The 16,662-nt window shown below is 40.9% G+C and overlaps 1 protein-coding gene across 7 annotated transcripts in view; it reads right to left on the reverse strand.

Moving 5' to 3' along the window:
* LOC131105461 (CUB and sushi domain-containing protein 3-like) overlaps positions 1–16,662 on the reverse strand; it is a 255,318-nt gene that overhangs the window by 53,671 nt on the left and 184,985 nt on the right. For 5 of the 7 annotated variants that reach the window (XM_058053597.1, XM_058053598.1, XM_058053600.1 and 2 more), the window contains 5 exons: positions 16,426–16,599; positions 15,638–15,811; positions 11,303–11,488; positions 8,922–9,095; positions 1,563–1,745 (listed from right to left, as the gene is read on the reverse strand). In XM_058053597.1, the coding sequence (XP_057909580.1) occupies positions 1,563–1,745; positions 8,922–9,095; positions 11,303–11,488; positions 15,638–15,811; positions 16,426–16,599 (891 nt within the window). Of the gene's footprint in view, positions 1–1,562; positions 1,746–6,956; positions 6,993–8,921; positions 9,096–11,302; positions 11,489–15,637; positions 15,812–16,425; positions 16,600–16,662 lie in introns of those variants that run through there. The other 2 variants (XM_058053602.1, XM_058053599.1) reach the window with 2 other exon arrangements.

Consider the following 16,662-nt stretch of genomic DNA (forward strand, 5'->3'; position numbering starts at 1 on the left):
AATGATTCATTTGTCAATATTCAACATTTGGGGGGGGGTTGCACGCTTGAAGCCAGTCATGGAGTCGTGTGCACACTTGAACCAGGCAGTGCTTGGAAAAACCCACACAGAGAAGAACATCCAAACGCCACACAGAGCGTTCCAATCCAAGATACAACCCAGAACTACCTGGGAGTTCAAACCAAAATACTACCCCAGTTCTAAAATCCGGGGATATTAGATAGAGTTAAACATATTACCGTATTTTACTATAAACACTTTTTATTCATAGGTTGGCTGGTCCTGCCACTTATACTCCAGAGCGACTTATAAATGAAAAAACTGTTTATGTTACATAAACACTGGATACCTGTAGCTAATAACCATTGTGTTAGCATATCTTTTATTGTTTTATTGTAACTTGCCTTCCACGAAGACGTAATGTCTGTTTTGGTCAAGTAGTTTGGAAAATAAATTACCCGCCAAAAATTCGACGTATACTCCAGTTCGACTTATGTATGTTTTTCTACCTAATTATGCATTTTTGGGGACTTATACTTGTGCGACTTATACTCCAGAGCGACTTATAGTCCAGAAAATACGGTATATAATTTCTCTACCGAAGATACAACCCAGAACTACCTGGGAGTTCGAACCAAAATACTACCACAGTTCTAAAATCCAGGGATATTAAATAGAGTTAAACATATTACCGAATTTTCTGGACTATAAGTCGCACTTTTTTTCATAGGTTGGCTGTTCCTGCTACTTATACTCCAGAGCGACTTATAAATGAAAAAAGTGTTTATGTTACATAAACACTGGACACCTTTTCTTTTCATGTTTACATTTTTTGTGTAGCTAATACCATTGTGTTAGCATATCTTACACCTATTCAGCCTGTTCTCTATTCTTTTATTGTTAGAACTTGCCTTCCAAGAGGACGTAATGTCGATTTGGGTCAAGTAGTTTGGAAAATAAATTACCCGCAAAAAATTCGACTTATACTTCAGTGCGATTTATAAATGAAAAAACTGTTTATGTTACATAAACACTGGACAGGCAAGCTGCTACAACAATATGACGTTTTTTATTCACTAACCGTATGATCTTGCTCTCCTTCACTCGATTTCCCTCTTTGCGTAATGTCATTCTGATGGAAGTACTGCCGTGACAAGCCAGTCATGGAGTCGTGTGCACACTTGAACCAGGCTGCATTCAAGTACACATCTGGTATGCACTGTGTTTTTGATATTTGCAGTAGAACACAGTAATTGGCGTGGCACGGTCGATGCCCGCGGCATGCACATTTACGGCCATGCACAGAATGCTAACCGAGGCTTCATATTTTTGGCTACCGTTTCGATATTGCAGTTTATAATTTGTTGCTACAGGCACTTTTTGGACAGTATTGAGTCTACATCATCCCACGTGTTTTTTATGTAAGACCACGAGTTGAAAGGTGGATATATCCCTGAGTGGGAGGAAATATGTGTATAGTATTTCTCTAAGACTCCTCTGCTCTTGCACTCGCCCACTGTTGCAAACATAATATTGCAGATATATGGTGAGAGCTCCCTTACGTTTGCAGAATGGCTGTCTGCCCGACCACGTCCCGTTGGGGAAGCAGATCCTCTCCGCCGAGCCGTACAGTGTATGTCCCACCGCGCAGGTGAATCGCACCTTGCTTCGCACTTTGAAGTTGCCAGCCTCCCTGCTGGCGTGTGCGGGCGTGCCGGGATCCCCGCAGGTGCCCGCAGTGTCGCCTGCAGTCAGAGATAACCACACAAGGAGCAATGAAAGCGAGAAACACACAACGGGGTCCCCCTCGGCTCTCGCAGATGGACGTCTGAAGTCGGTATCGTCGGGGGTCCGGCGTTGGCGTCTGGCAAGCGGCGGGACAACACAAAAAGGACTTCAGATCGTACATCTTCGGAGGTGTCCAGAAGGCCGCAATAAAACACACAACGCTTCGATGAGCGCTTGTCCCCGAGCCAAAAACCCGGAGCACTAATACTTTTTACTGCGTTGACACCAGCCACTCTCTGTCTATAAAGTGAGCGGGCGGACATAAGTGGCAACCAACTGTGGTTATTAGAAACGATGCACGAGGGTTGACCTCAAGAGCTTCATGCATTTTTTACTGGTGAAAATGATCTCCCCTGTCATGGACGGCCATGGGGAGGGACATACTGTACAGTCACATTTAGGCATACAGGAGATAATAATCTGAGATAATAATAATAGTAATAATTCAACACTATTGTAAAAGCGCCATGTCTTTGTAAAAATGTAAAACGACACCAAGTACAACTCTTTTTATATACTTTTTTCATAAACTTTCAACCCTAATCTCGTGACTTCTCCTTTTCTTCAGCACTGCTACAAATTTTTTTTAATAATGTGCCGCTCGCAAGTCAGTGAGGAAACGTTAGCCAATCAGGAGCTATAAGCCAACTCATTGGAAACACATTGGAAAGTGCATTAGGTCATCACTTTATTGTATTTGACGCTGTCTAACTCACTGTGTCATCTTACGACACCAAAACACTCAAAAAGATAGCTAAGAAATATAAAATACAAATATGAATTTAAACATTTGAGGAAGAATGCAGGAAGTGAACAAATGTAACAGTTACTGATTGTAAAAGTACCAGATGGAGGGGTAGGATTTAATAAGCTTTGCTTCTTCCTACTCCTTTTGGACATGTGGAGCTGGGAACTGATTATGGGATGTACTCAATTGTAATCTGGTGCATGTTCAAATGAAATAAAACCATTACCATTACCAATTTTTTTTAATATTGTGCCGCTTGCAAGTCAGTGAGGAAACGTTAGCCAATCAGGAGCTATAAGCCAACTCATTGGAAACACATTGGAAAGTGCATTAGGTCATCACTTTGTGTATGACGCTGTCTAACTCACTGTCATCTTACAACACCAAAACACTCAAAAAGATAGCTAAGAAATATAAAATACAAATATGAATTCAAAAAAACAACTTTTTACTATAACGCATGTAACCCAACCGATGGACTTTTGGTTTGTAACAGCTGAGTTACATCAAATAAAATGTCACCAATCATCTAGTTTTATTCATATGCTCTTTCCTGTGCAGCCTTTGGTCCGATGACAAAACCAGACCAGAGAAACAAACAAAAGTACATGTTTAAACACGGCCCGATTATTCAAGAACAAAAGTGACCCACATTAACCCGAAAAAAAAGAGTGGATTTTCCGACATCTTTTTTTCCATACAGCTTTTGGATTCGGCAATTGTGCCACAAAACCTTCAACTAAAAATAATTCACCTTTCAGCACCACAAAGACTGAACTCAAACCCCTAAATCAATAAACTAATGGCTTCACTAGAAGAAAATGAAAGTTCTGGAATAGTAAAGCCACAAATCCAGACCTAAATCCACTTGGAAGAATGTGGGGTGGGTCGGCCTGAAAAGGGCGGCACACCCGCTAGCTCACATATCGGGCGCTTGGACAAATAGGTGTAATGGAAAGGACTGAACGCTGCCATGAAAAGGTGCTTAAAGGGAATATGATATCTGAAAGGCGGATTTAGATTTCTTTGCTTCAATGAAGCCGATATTCTACCGAGGTGCCATTTTTCATCTTCACCTTGCAAGTAAAAACTATTCAACATTTCTCATTAACTCTCAATACATTCTGCTATCAGAGGTGTCTCCAGTGGGTAAAAAAAGTGTCTTCCCCCTCAGCTACAGGAAATGAGAGCATGATGACAGGTATGAGTCGGGGACGGGACGTGAGTGGCGGACATTTCATGTGGTGATGAGCAGTAAAACGGGTGGGCTCTCGGGATGGGGGGGCTTTCAGTCTCAAAGTTTTAGAAAAATATTTTTAAACTTAGAAGAAAAGAGGATGTTCTAGTTCTATTAACAAAAGCATATGGGTGAATATTAAACCCAAAACGTTCCTGAGACCACGTATTAAAAATAGTTTTAAACAAAATATTGTTGATATTGTTGATTTTGGGGGGGGGGGCTGTCTACATTGGTGGCACTACTGAATTTAATTTAGTTGTAAATTCAATGAAATGTGACACAGTACAAGATAAGTGTCTTATAAATATAAGTGGGAATGGTATTTTAATAGTGATCATTCTACTGTCTTGTCATCTCTGCTGGAATCTCTGATTGACTGATATGAGAAATGTAAGAATATTACCTTAATACCTTTGTAACTATAAATTGTTAGAGGTACCCAGGCTAACATGCTTAAATATAGAGGTAGGGATTATCATTATTATTATCATTAATTATTATTAATTATTACTTTACAAAAAATAGTAATAATGGACAGCAAGACATCATTGCTTCAAAAATTGGTTTGAGCACAGACCTAAAACCTTGCTTCCTAATGCACAAGACTAGACACACACAAACTAATAAACACGTCTAAAAACCTCAGGTAGGGTTTAACAAGAAGAAACTGATGTTTGGGTTGGTCACCTGTCCAGACACAGTCTCAGGTTCTTGTTTTTTAATGCATAAGATTAGACACATGCAATACAGTAAATAAGTAAATGTCACAAAAAAAGTGGGCTAATAAATTGACACACAAAGACTGCGGATTTCAGAAAATAACAGATGAAATCTCTACACTGTACAAGAAGCAATGAAGTCTGTAAAATTAAATAATTAAAAATAAAAAAATCACAAAATTTTTAACTATAATGATGAAAATGGTAATATTAATGATGATTATAATGATGGCAATAATGATAAAGATTATAACAATAATGATAATAATAATAATGATAATAATAATAATGATAATAATAATAATAATAATAATAATATTACAATGAAAATAATAACAGGGGAAACAAGACAGTGGCATGAACATGATTATATCCTGCAAAAAGGGGTAGGCATTTATAAGCTTTTGCTTCAGCCTACTCCTTTTGGGCTTGGGATCAGATAGTTGAATACAAATGTAAATAATGGAAAGTTATATTTTGATTGATGTAAGAAATGCACTGTAATGATTCACATATTTGCCCAAATAAAGGAAAAAAAAAAAAAAAAAGTTGATACCGAACACGAGCTACCGCTTGTGTTGATTGTGTTCTGCGTCAAACAATGAGGAAGCGATGGAAAATCCAAGAGAAGAAACAATCAAATATAGACTCAGCGGACAAACAACCCAATGTTGTTGAAGCCAAAAAACCCAATGAAGGCACGGGAACGGATGGGAAGATTTTGGGATATTATGCACAACAGATGAGTCGGCATATAGACTAGCAAACAGCGCTGAGCTCGCCTGTGTTGCTCAGTACAAGCCGTCTATTTGCAAGGGATCTGGGCTTCATTGGCTTTGGAGATCCCGTTCCTTGAGCCGAGCATCATTTTGTGCGTGTTGACTGCTTCCTGTCTGCCTACAGAACAGCATGCGTCCGTGCTAATAGTCGCCGTGTTGACAAAGCTTTACGGCGCAAAGCCGGCATCGTCTATGCACATCACGGCGCTCACAAGCACATGACTGGATTTGTGGTGTCAGCGGAAGATGATAAGCACGCGTGTGACAGGGTTGACGTTATGTGTGTGTACCTTTTATACCGCAGTGGAGTGTCGAGTGGAGAGCGCTATTGATTTATCTCTCCATGTGACCACACGCTTGCAAAGACGCACAAGTATCTGCACTCATATAAACAGCATGTATGCTGAGTGTGTGTGTGTGTGTGTGTGTACACGAGCCAAAGCATCTGCCAGGACTTAATGAGAACCAGCAACGCATGCCCTGTGACAGCTATAATCTCACTAATTGGGATGGTGGAGAATTTGGTGTGTATCTGACTTAATGCGTTCGCCCTTTGTAAAGGAAATAAGGCCTTCAAGTCAGCCATGCAACAGATGAGCACAAAAGGCAAATGACTGGACATGCCGTGTCCCCCCCCCCCCCCCCCCCCCACACACACACACCTTATAATGAACAAGACAAGACAGATGAGAGCAGGAACCGACACAAAGATGGATACACGGACATATACTATATGGGGATGATGATGTACTTCAGTAGGAGTCCAGTCGCAATTCAAATTTCACAGCTTCACTCTATCATACTTTTGTCAAAATATATGAAGCCATTCAATACCAAAGGCATAATTATCACGATAATTATAATTATGGCGGCACAGTGGTCTAGGGGTTAGCGCGCAGACCTCACAGCTAGGAGACCAGGGTTCAATCCCACCCTCGGGCATCTCTGTGTGGAGTTTGCATGTTCTCCCCGTGCATGCGTGGGTTTTCTCCGGGTACTCCGGTTTCCTCCCACATTCCAAAAACATGCTAGGTTAATTGGCGACCCCAAATTGTCCATAGGTATGAATGTGAGTGTGAATGGTTGTTTGTCTATATGTGCCCTGTGATTGGCTGGCGACCAGTCCAGGGTGTACCCCGCCTTACGCCCGAAGACAGCTGGGATAGGCTCCAGCACCCCCCGCGACCCTCGTGAGGAAAAGTGGTAGAAAATGAATGAATTATAATTATAAATCTCAACGATCCCAACAACGCATTTATACGTCTTTTACGTTTTTTTTGTAAAAGTGGCTAAAAGAGGTGATGACGCAACTCCTCAGCGATGGATTAGGCTTTAGAGCAAATTTTAAGGCCATAAAACGGCCACTAGGTGGCGGAAGTGCATCATGGTGGTCATGGTGTTATATTTGTAAACCCTTGTTTATGTTGTGGTATAGTTGTTCAGATATTTGAGCTGTCACGGAAATTTAAAAGTTAAACTTTTCTCCCTTGTTTAGTTGGCAACTGCTATTTTCCTGAAACTTACCTTCTACTGCTGTTTACCCAAGAACGGAAAAAGGCAGTTAGACACTTGCATAACACAAGAGAACTAAAAAAAATAACACACAAGTCACACTAATATAAACATTTTTCCATTTATGTCAATTTAAGATGCAGTGAAATATAAATTCTTATCATATCTACCTGTTCATGTATCCTTTCATCGTTCAGTACGTGGCCCTGAGTGGAAAAAGTATGGGCACCTCTGATTTAGATACATACAAAAAACTAAACAATTATGTTACTTTTCAGAGATTACATTTTAGAACTTTCAATGCAAATGTGCTCAATCAATTATTATTATTTTTTTACTGGTGTTCAATTTATATTAGCTTTGCTTTTAAGGGGAAAACACAGCAGTTAAGTTCATGTTGGCGACACACCACAGAGAAGCCAGGAAATGAGGTGAAAAGAAATGACACAAATTTTGCAGATCACCACTTTCTAAAGAGGTTCATTCGTCGTGACAGCAGGGAGCTAATCAAATAATCTAAATAACGGATAGCCTAATTGGCGACGGAAAAAAACGCACGCACACACATATCCACACACAAAGATTATTTTCAAGATTAAATTGCCGACATAATTGTGCAGGCTAAATGCACACGTATCCAAACATATCGAGGCTTAGTGTTTCCTTTTGCAGACTTTTCCAGAGCCAATAAATGTAAAGTTGTCTTCTAGATTCTCCAATCACGTTCCTCCCTGACTACATTTAATCCACGACTTCCCCTTTGCAACTACTTTTCTGGTGACTGCTATATAAAAACCACTGACGGGGAGTGCAGAGTTCACACTGCCACACGAAAAAAAAAAAAAAAAAAACACTCAAGCACACAAGTCGGCTAACAAACATTACTTCTGGGTCGGAGAGTTGAAGAAAACAAGTGAGCATTCAGAAGAGAAAGAGAATCCACTTAAATGGTCAGAAAAGCTTAAGGATGATGGAGGGTACGAGTACAGGAGGGAATAAGGGGAAAAACTGAAATACTTTTTTTCCTATAACACTCAGACTGAAAGGGACGCTTACTTAAAGCGTTTCTTGCTGCTGCTTTTAGCTCGTCGGTGATGATGTGTCACTCTGTAAATTATTTGATGCACGGAATGTTTGCTTTCACGTAATGGAGTTATAAGATCCCTGAACTGAAGAAGAGACATGGCCAAGTGTTCTTATATATTTGATTCGCCACGTTTCACTTTCTGCAGACACATCAGATCGTATACCAGTGCGTGGTCCGGTCTAATGTGGGAACATCTGAAATGTTTTTGGTCCATTGGGACCTGGTGGACAGTAATGGCCCATTATTTTGGCACAAAGGTGCTGTTTCAAAAAATCTGCAAAAGCTCCACGGTGGAATAGTTTGGGTCCAGTAAATGTGCGCAGTCAGCTATGAAAAGTACTGTTCTGTAATTTGTCTGAACTTTATACATAGTCATTATCCAAATGTCTTTTAGGGCCAGAGCTGTCACACCACTGTGGCGATGCTCTATTGCATATTCTAACCTTTACTCACTCACTATGCTCAAATATAAAGTCATGGAAAAACTGATTAGACCACCCTTGTTTCATAATACAGGGAAACCTTGGTTATCATATGCCCCGGTTAGCAATTTTTTTGGTTAACATCCAATATTTAAGACACAATTTGTCCATTTGTGTACATTTTCTTTTTAGTGTACAGTACATGAATATACTGTATGAGTCCATCTCTGTTCTTAATGTATTTTTATCACAGAACATTCTTGTTCGCAGGGAACGATTGCGACATGCAAAAATTGTATATTATTTAGTCAATAAAATATTGGTCCTCATTTCCAAAATTGGTTGCATTTACATAAAATTGGATGAAGTGATTTACGTGTGTAATTGTTTCTAAATCACTGCACCTGAAAGCTTCTGGGAATGCTGATTTAAGCAATCAAGATTTTCAAGAGGAATACTTAATTTATTGATATTTGAGATGTGTTTTTTAATTGTTCTTCTTGTAAAGTACCAAGAGTAACCAAGAACATTTGGATCAGCGTCATGGAAGACAATGGAAAAAAGGCCATAGCGTTAATGCGTCCAGACATGTTTATGCATGCAGTGTGTGTGCTGTGTTGGTGTACCTGAGCAGTGGGGCAGTGGGCCACTCCAATGGCCATTAAGCTGACAAGTGAGTGATGAGTCTCCTATGAGCTGGCGGTCTCCAGAGCAGGAATACCGCACTGCAGAGCCAAAGGTGAACTTCTCTCCAATCATGACTGCATGAGGAGGCGTACCTGGGTGGCCACAATCCACCTCTGCGTGACAGAGAGAAAATGGAAATAAGAATATCAATTTAGAAAAAAACTAATTAGTGGAGCAATTGGTGTTAGCTCAGCTCAGCAGCCTTCATAAATTAGCCATCCATAGACTCTTATGTTAGTGGCGCTATTTACTCCAGTTTTACTGGGGACAAGAATACAAAAAAGGGACTTATAACATTATTAAAGGGACTGATATACCGTATAAGAATTATTATTTCAGATGCATACTTCATAGTAGGCTATGAATAGTGTGAAATATGTTAATACAGCATAATACACAGAACACAATAACAGATAAACAATATTTGATCCTTAAAAATAAATAAATGAAAACAGATAAAGTGGTACCTTGGTTAGTGTCACACACAAGAAGCACCATCTAATATGCTAATATGCTAAATGTATGCAAACTAAGGCAATGTTGATATAGATTTCCGACTGAAAAGCACCCTAACTGGGGCTGACCCTAATCGAGGTTCCACGGTATTACTTGGATTATTATTTTCATTTGTTCCACCGGATTGCACCCTGTTTTTATTTATTATTATTATTTTTTATTATCAGTACTTGAGGCACAATAGTCTCTATTTGACAAATGTACGTACACTTGTTATGTTTTTATCCATATTATTCATATTAAACTGCATGGCGATGCATACTTCAGGGATAATGTTTGACAATGCATTTGTCGTTATTTGTGTTTTGCGTCAATCGAGCACAATCAAATAGAAATAGTAGTTCCCCACAAAACAAATTGATTGCTGTCAGGCCTGAATACCCATTAAGTCAAAATGTGTTGCGGTTTCATAAAAGACATTGTGTGTCATATGAAGAAATGTGAAGTCATTTTAGGTAAGTACTGTGCACAATGGGCCGGGTGTCTGGGAGCAACATTACAAGCTCATATGCAGTAGCTCATAAAAGTTTGTTGTTAAAACTCAAGTGGCTCATTCTCAGAGATTTGCTGGAGCTCCACCGGATCCTGTGATGCTGTCTATCGATTAGGAACCACAAAACATGGCGATGAGCTGCTGGGGTATTGAGATTTCAGGATGTGCTCCCGGTCAAACGTTTTATTAACCTGTACCGTTACAACTGTAAAAAAAAGAAGAAAACGGTTGTGAACAGGTTAGAAAAAGACACTGGGTTGTTTAGAAAACATAATACGAGGAAACCTTGGTTATCATATGCCAGGTTTTTTGGTTAACATCCAGTATTTAAGACAAAATTTGTCCATTTGTGTACATTTTCTTTTTAGTGTACAGTACATGAATATACTGTATGAGTCCATCTCTGTTCTTAATGTATTTTTTTCACAGAACAATCTTGTTTGCAGGGAACGATTGCGACATGCAAAAATTGTATATTATTTAGTCAATAAAATATTGGTCCTCATTTCCAAAATTGGTTGCATTTACATAAAATTGGATGAAGTGATTTATGTGTTAATTGTTTTTAAATCACTGCACCTGAATGCACCTAAACGCTGATTTAAGCAAATTAAGATTTTCAAGACGAATACTTAATTTATTGATATTTGAGATGTTTTTTTTTATTATTTTCTTGTAAAGTACCAACAGTAACCAAGACCATTTGGATCAGCGTCATGGAAGACAATGGAAAAAAGGCCATGCAGTTAATGTGTCCAGACATGTTTATGTATGCGGTACACTGTATACTCATATATACTGTATGAGTCCATCTGTGTTCTTAATGTATTTTTATCACAGAACATTCCTGTTAGCAGCTTGCTCACACATGGAAACAGGAAGCGTGAGTCAGTTTCGTCCATGATGTCAAAAATGGAGCCAAAGAAAGTTGCGAGTGTCCCTTTGAGTCATCATTTATTTGAATTGTTTCTGCATATGGAACTTTAATTGTAAAACTATAAAAACTTTCATTCATTCATTCATTTTCTACCGCTTTTTCCTCACAAGGGTCACGGGGGGTGCTGGAGCCTATCCCAGCTGTCTTCGGGCGAGAGGCGGGGTACACCCTGGACTGATCGCCAGCCAATCACAGACTATAAAAACTTGTTTTGTGTTAATTTTGGCTTTGTAGTACGGATTAATTTGATTTACTTGATTTCTTTTTATGGGAAAAAATTATTTAGGGATGTTGCAAATGGAGTCAGACTTCTGGAAAGGAGGTTTAATTGTGTTTGCCAAATAGTGTGTGATATGATAAAACAATAACGGTACCTATGCATTCCGGCAGAGGTTTGTCCCAGTGACCAGTCGGGTGGCAGGTGAGCACCGAGGATCCAAACAGGTAATATCCAGAGTTGCAGTCGTAGAACACCACGCTGCCAAACGTAAAGTTGCCATGCTCGATCTTGCTTTCACGGATGGAATTGGCGGGAATGCCTGGGTCTGTGCAGTTCACCACTGTTGGAAGACGAAAAGACAAGAAAGGTTTAATTTTTAGTTCAAGGACGTTGTAGGTCAAACCACGTTTTTTTGGGCTGCTGTCAATTTGGTCGAATATTCATGCTCTCACATCAGTCTTGTGATAAGTCTTTGCTGAGATGTGCTCTGTAACATCACATTTTGTATTGCTTTACATATTATGGGATGCATCACCAATGCACAGGGGTGCGATGTGTAATTCAAGAAGGCATCAGTCACGCTAGATATAAGCAAAAAAGATAACACACTCATGGTATTTGACTCGGTTTGACGTGTGTGGATTTGTCCTTAACCAGGTCTATCCATCTGGTTCCTACACCGCCCCCCCCTTCTGTAGGTTTGTGGGTGAGCTGGCGTTTTTCACAACGACATGCTAATTGAACCTTACAGCTGCAAATCAAATAAACCGGTTTGCTTTTATCACATGAAATCTCAACAGAATTGAGGACAAATGCGTCAATTAAAGAAGGTCTATTTGGGTTTTTGCCATGTTGATTTTTAGCATATTAACATGAACTATTTACAGAGCAGTGCAGAAAGGCATGATGGGAAACAGCCTGTGCATGGATACAAAGATACAAACATTCATTCATTCATTTTCTACTGCTTTTCCTCACGAGGATTGCGGGGGGTGCTGGAGCCTATCCCAGCTGCCTTCAGGCAAGAGTGGACTGGTGGCCAGCCAATCACAGGGCACATATAGACAAACAACCATTCACACACACATTCGTACCTACTATGGACAATTTGGTGTTGCTAATTAACCTAGCGCGGCACGGCGGTCTAGTGGTTAGCGCGCAGACCTCACAGCTAGGAGACCAGGGTTCAATTCCACCCTCGGCCATCTCTGTGTGGAGTTTGCATGTTCTCCCCGTGCATGCGTGGGTTTTCTCCGGGTACTCCGGTTTCCTCCCACATTCCAAAAACATGCTAGGTTAATTGGCGACTCCAAATTGTCCATAGGTATGAATGTGAGTGTGAATGGTTGTTTGTCTATATGTGCCCTGTGATTGGCTGGCGACCAGTCCAGGGTGTTCCCCGCCTCTCGCCCGAAGACAGCTGGGATAGGCTCCAGCACCCCCCGCGACCCTCGTGAGGAAAAGCGGTAGAAAATGAATGAATGAATGAATGAATAATTAACCTAGCATGGTTTTGGAATGTGGGAGGAAACCGGAGTACCCGGAGAAAACCTACACATGCACGGGGAGAACATGCAAACTCCACACAGAGATGGCTGAGGGTGGAATTGAACCCTCGTCTCCTTGCTGTGAGGTCTGCGTGCTAACCACTCGACCGCCGTGCCTCCAGATATAAACATGACATATAAAAAAAAACAGATAAAGATGTAAAAACAAATACAGCACCGATCTACTGTAATCTGACCCTCCTGGTCAGCCATTTTTTGGGTGATGCATCATTTGCATAAATGCCACTTGTAACCACGTGTGCATGAATAGAACAAAAATAGAACTGGTGTGAGCAATCACTTTGACAACTATTTCTGGACTATATTAAGAACAGCCATAAAAAAACTGTCCAATCAAACGTCCAAAATTCACAAGCATCCATTATTATCAGAGAAGCTAAATGTTCAAAACAACACAGCCGATGCCGACGAGGTTTTTCAGAGCACTGAAAGATGATGAGGGTGAAAATAAGTTCAGAGTGACATCAAATTGCATCAATAATGCAAATGTGCTGCAAAGCTAGCTAAGTGAGAGTAATTATAGCAACAAAAAGACGTATTTTCACAAAAGAAGGCATAATGACAGTCGGATATGACTTTAATATTTTCCAGGTCTGTCTTTACGGCCTCGTTCACACTCATAAAGCCTTTTTTTTTTCCCCCTCACGTCTGACGGTAAACTCAATTCCAAATGTTACGTACTAGACCTTGTAAACTGCAGAGGAAACCATTTCTGATCTGCACTAAAAAGTTCAAGTTGTTCTCAACACATATTAACTTTTATATATAGAGCAATAAATACGACACGAGCAAACAGATGACGCTATTGGTGGCATGGATACACATGATAAACGGAGGCGGACGGCAGCAGTATGGAGGCAGGCAGACACGGACAAGCCTCCATTGAATGAATAACAAAAAGGAACAAGCAGGCAATCTGACCTCGGGGGCCCAAGACAAAAAAGGCTAAATGGAAAAACGACACAGATAAGACAAAAAGTGAAGCTAACTATACAAGGACCAATACGGCGGCGGCGGCGGCGGCGATGGCGAGCGTGAATAAAGGAGGAGCCTTGAACAAGACAAGACTGAATGAAATCTAATGGACACGGGTGGCAGACATGAGGGCATCGAGAACTGAATGGCTGAAGCCGGAGACGAGGAGGAGGAGGAGGAGGAAGAGGAGGGTGGGGTGGCTCACAAGAACATAAATGAATGCTGTGCTGATTTGTAGCAAAGAGAAAAGTAAGCGTTTCAGACATAACCACGAAGAAACAAAGACAAAGCAACATATCTTATATGATAATAATAATGATAATAAACAATAGTCTCATAACTTGTTGGTATTGACCCAGACAATACTGGTGACCTAAACCCCAGTAGACCAGTTTATGACACCTTCTCCGAACCCGGGGAGATTACATTCAGGATCTTCTATGCCATGTATATTTTCAAATTGTTAGTCGTAGGTGAAATGGAAATTCCATGATTGTAAATGTTAACATGATTGAGGTATAATTTTGTTTGTTTTTTTCGTCTTTTTCCTGATTATGTTTGGTCTTTTCTTGACTAATAATGTAATCCTGGATAAAAAAAATAAAAAGACAGCACACAATTGTTATATTATTACGTCCAGGAACTTCCAAAATAACATAATTTCATAATAAACATAATGAATAAATAATTCCGAAATCCAATAACATTCAATGTCTTCCACCATCAAATGCGGTAATTATTATGGGAAGCACCTACACCGCCTTCTGTTTTGATTCTATCATATATGAGCAAAAAGCATGAAGCTGGGCTATAGATATGGGGCCAAATTAATTCCATGTTAATTCATTCATTCATTTTCTACCGCTTTTCCTTACGAGGGTCGCGGCGGGTGCTGGAGCCTATCCCAGCTGTCTTCGGGCGAGAAGCGGGGTACACCCTGGACTGGTCGCCAGCCAATCACAGGGCACATATAGACAAACAACCATTCACACTCACATTCATACCTATGGACAATTTGGAGTGGCTAATTAACCTAGCATGTTTTTGGAATGTGGGAGGAAACCGGAGTACCCGGAGAAAACCCACGCATGCACGGGGAGAACATGCAAACTCCACACAGAGATGGCCGAGGGTGGGGATTGAACCCTGGTCTCCTAGCTGTGAGGTCTGCGCGCTAACCACTAGACCGCCGTGCCGCCTAATGTGATACTATGACATGGTTATGGGACGACTGAGGATCGAACCAGCAACCCTCAGGTTGGGAGGCAACCACTATACTGCCTGAGCCATGCCGCCCTCCTGGGGCCAAATTACTCCATGTTAATTCATTCATTCATTTTCTACCGCTTTTCCTTACGAGGGTCGCGGCGGGTGCTGGAGCCTATCCCAGCTGTCTTCGGGCGAGAAGCGGGGTACACCCTGGACTGGTCGCCAGCCAATCACAGGGCACATATAGACAAACAACCATTCACACTCACCTTCATACCTACGGACAATTTGGAGTCGCCAATTAACCTAGCATGTTTTTGGAATGTGGGAGGAAACCGGAGTACCCGGAGAAAACTCGTGCATGTACGGGGAGAACATGCAAACTCCACACAGTTACTCCATGTTAATAAAACATCAATTTAATTATGTATTGATATGTAAAAATGATGTGGTGTCCAATCATCATGATTGTTATCACTGATATGAATGTTTAGTGAAGTTTTAATTGGTTTCATTTTTCATGAACTTAACATTGTACTGTCATTTTTTTCATGTTTTATTTGATGTGGCAGTCACTGAACACTGCAAAATTGTTTTAAATCCCGACACCCTTGTCAGGTTTTTATTCAGCAGGTTCTGAGAAAGTGTCATTTTTCCCACCCCTCCATTTAGGGTATCAAGTCCAGCACGCTGGTACGTATTGCAACCAAGAAAGAAGCGTGGTGTGGAACTCGCACCTCTGCATGTAGCGGGCTGCTGGCTCCACTGGCGGTTTGTCTGGCACTGGGCTGTGGAAGGTCCCTCCAGTGTGTAGCCTTTATTGCAGGAGAAGCGCACCACGTCATTGTAGTTATAGCCGTCGCCGATGGTGCGCCCGTAGATGGGGCTGCCGGGGTGGCCGCACGTGACAGCTGGAGTTGACAAATGTCATCCGGGGATGCACGAGGGATGGTGGGTGGAAAGACGAGGGGGGGGGGGGGGTGAAGAGAAGAAACTCAATAACGGTGATCGATGGGAGGTGTTCAGTGACACCTATCATAAAAGAATACCATTACCATAAAATTAGCTTCAGCGCACAGCAGGGGAATTAACGACCAACATATGATATCTTGGTGAAGTAAAACGTGTCTTTCATTAAGTCAACAGCTGAGAATCCCATTAAAAAGATACTTGGAATGGAAATTGAAATACATTTCCTGTATTTTTTTTCCTCAGGAAGATTAACCGTTTCACTGATTTGTTTTCTTAAATAAAACGGCTACCTCCTGTCAATAATACATATAAAAGTGTTCTTTCAACTTGCATCCATCAGCGGTTTTCCTTTCGGTAATATTTTTCGTTTCATCCAAAATATGCACACATACACACTCTCTACCTCTTTTCTCAACCCATACAACAAAAGCACACAAGTGCAGTCATTGTTTATTGTTTTGCAAACATTGGCATAAACACAGAAGAAAACAATAGAAGCCAGGCCTAAAGCAATTAATTAGCGGCCGGACTGCCAGAGAAACTAAGTACTCACAGATACAAACTGGGAGTTGTCCAGACCAGTTGTGGTCCTGCTGGCAAATCCGGACTGAAGAGCCAATGAGCCTGAATCCCGAGTTGCACTGGTACACCACCGTGTCTCTGTAACCGAAATTCTCCCCGATCACCTGACCGTTCACGATCTGCTCGGGGGTACCGCAATGGCCGGCTGCGGAAAGATCAGAGACCTTTTTATTCATTCCGGTTAAAACAGGATTTTAACACATTTTAA

This window comes from Doryrhamphus excisus, chromosome 17 (genome assembly GCF_030265055.1).
Source record: "Doryrhamphus excisus isolate RoL2022-K1 chromosome 17, RoL_Dexc_1.0, whole genome shotgun sequence".
Classification (NCBI taxonomy): domain Eukaryota; kingdom Metazoa; phylum Chordata; class Actinopteri; order Syngnathiformes; family Syngnathidae; genus Doryrhamphus; species Doryrhamphus excisus.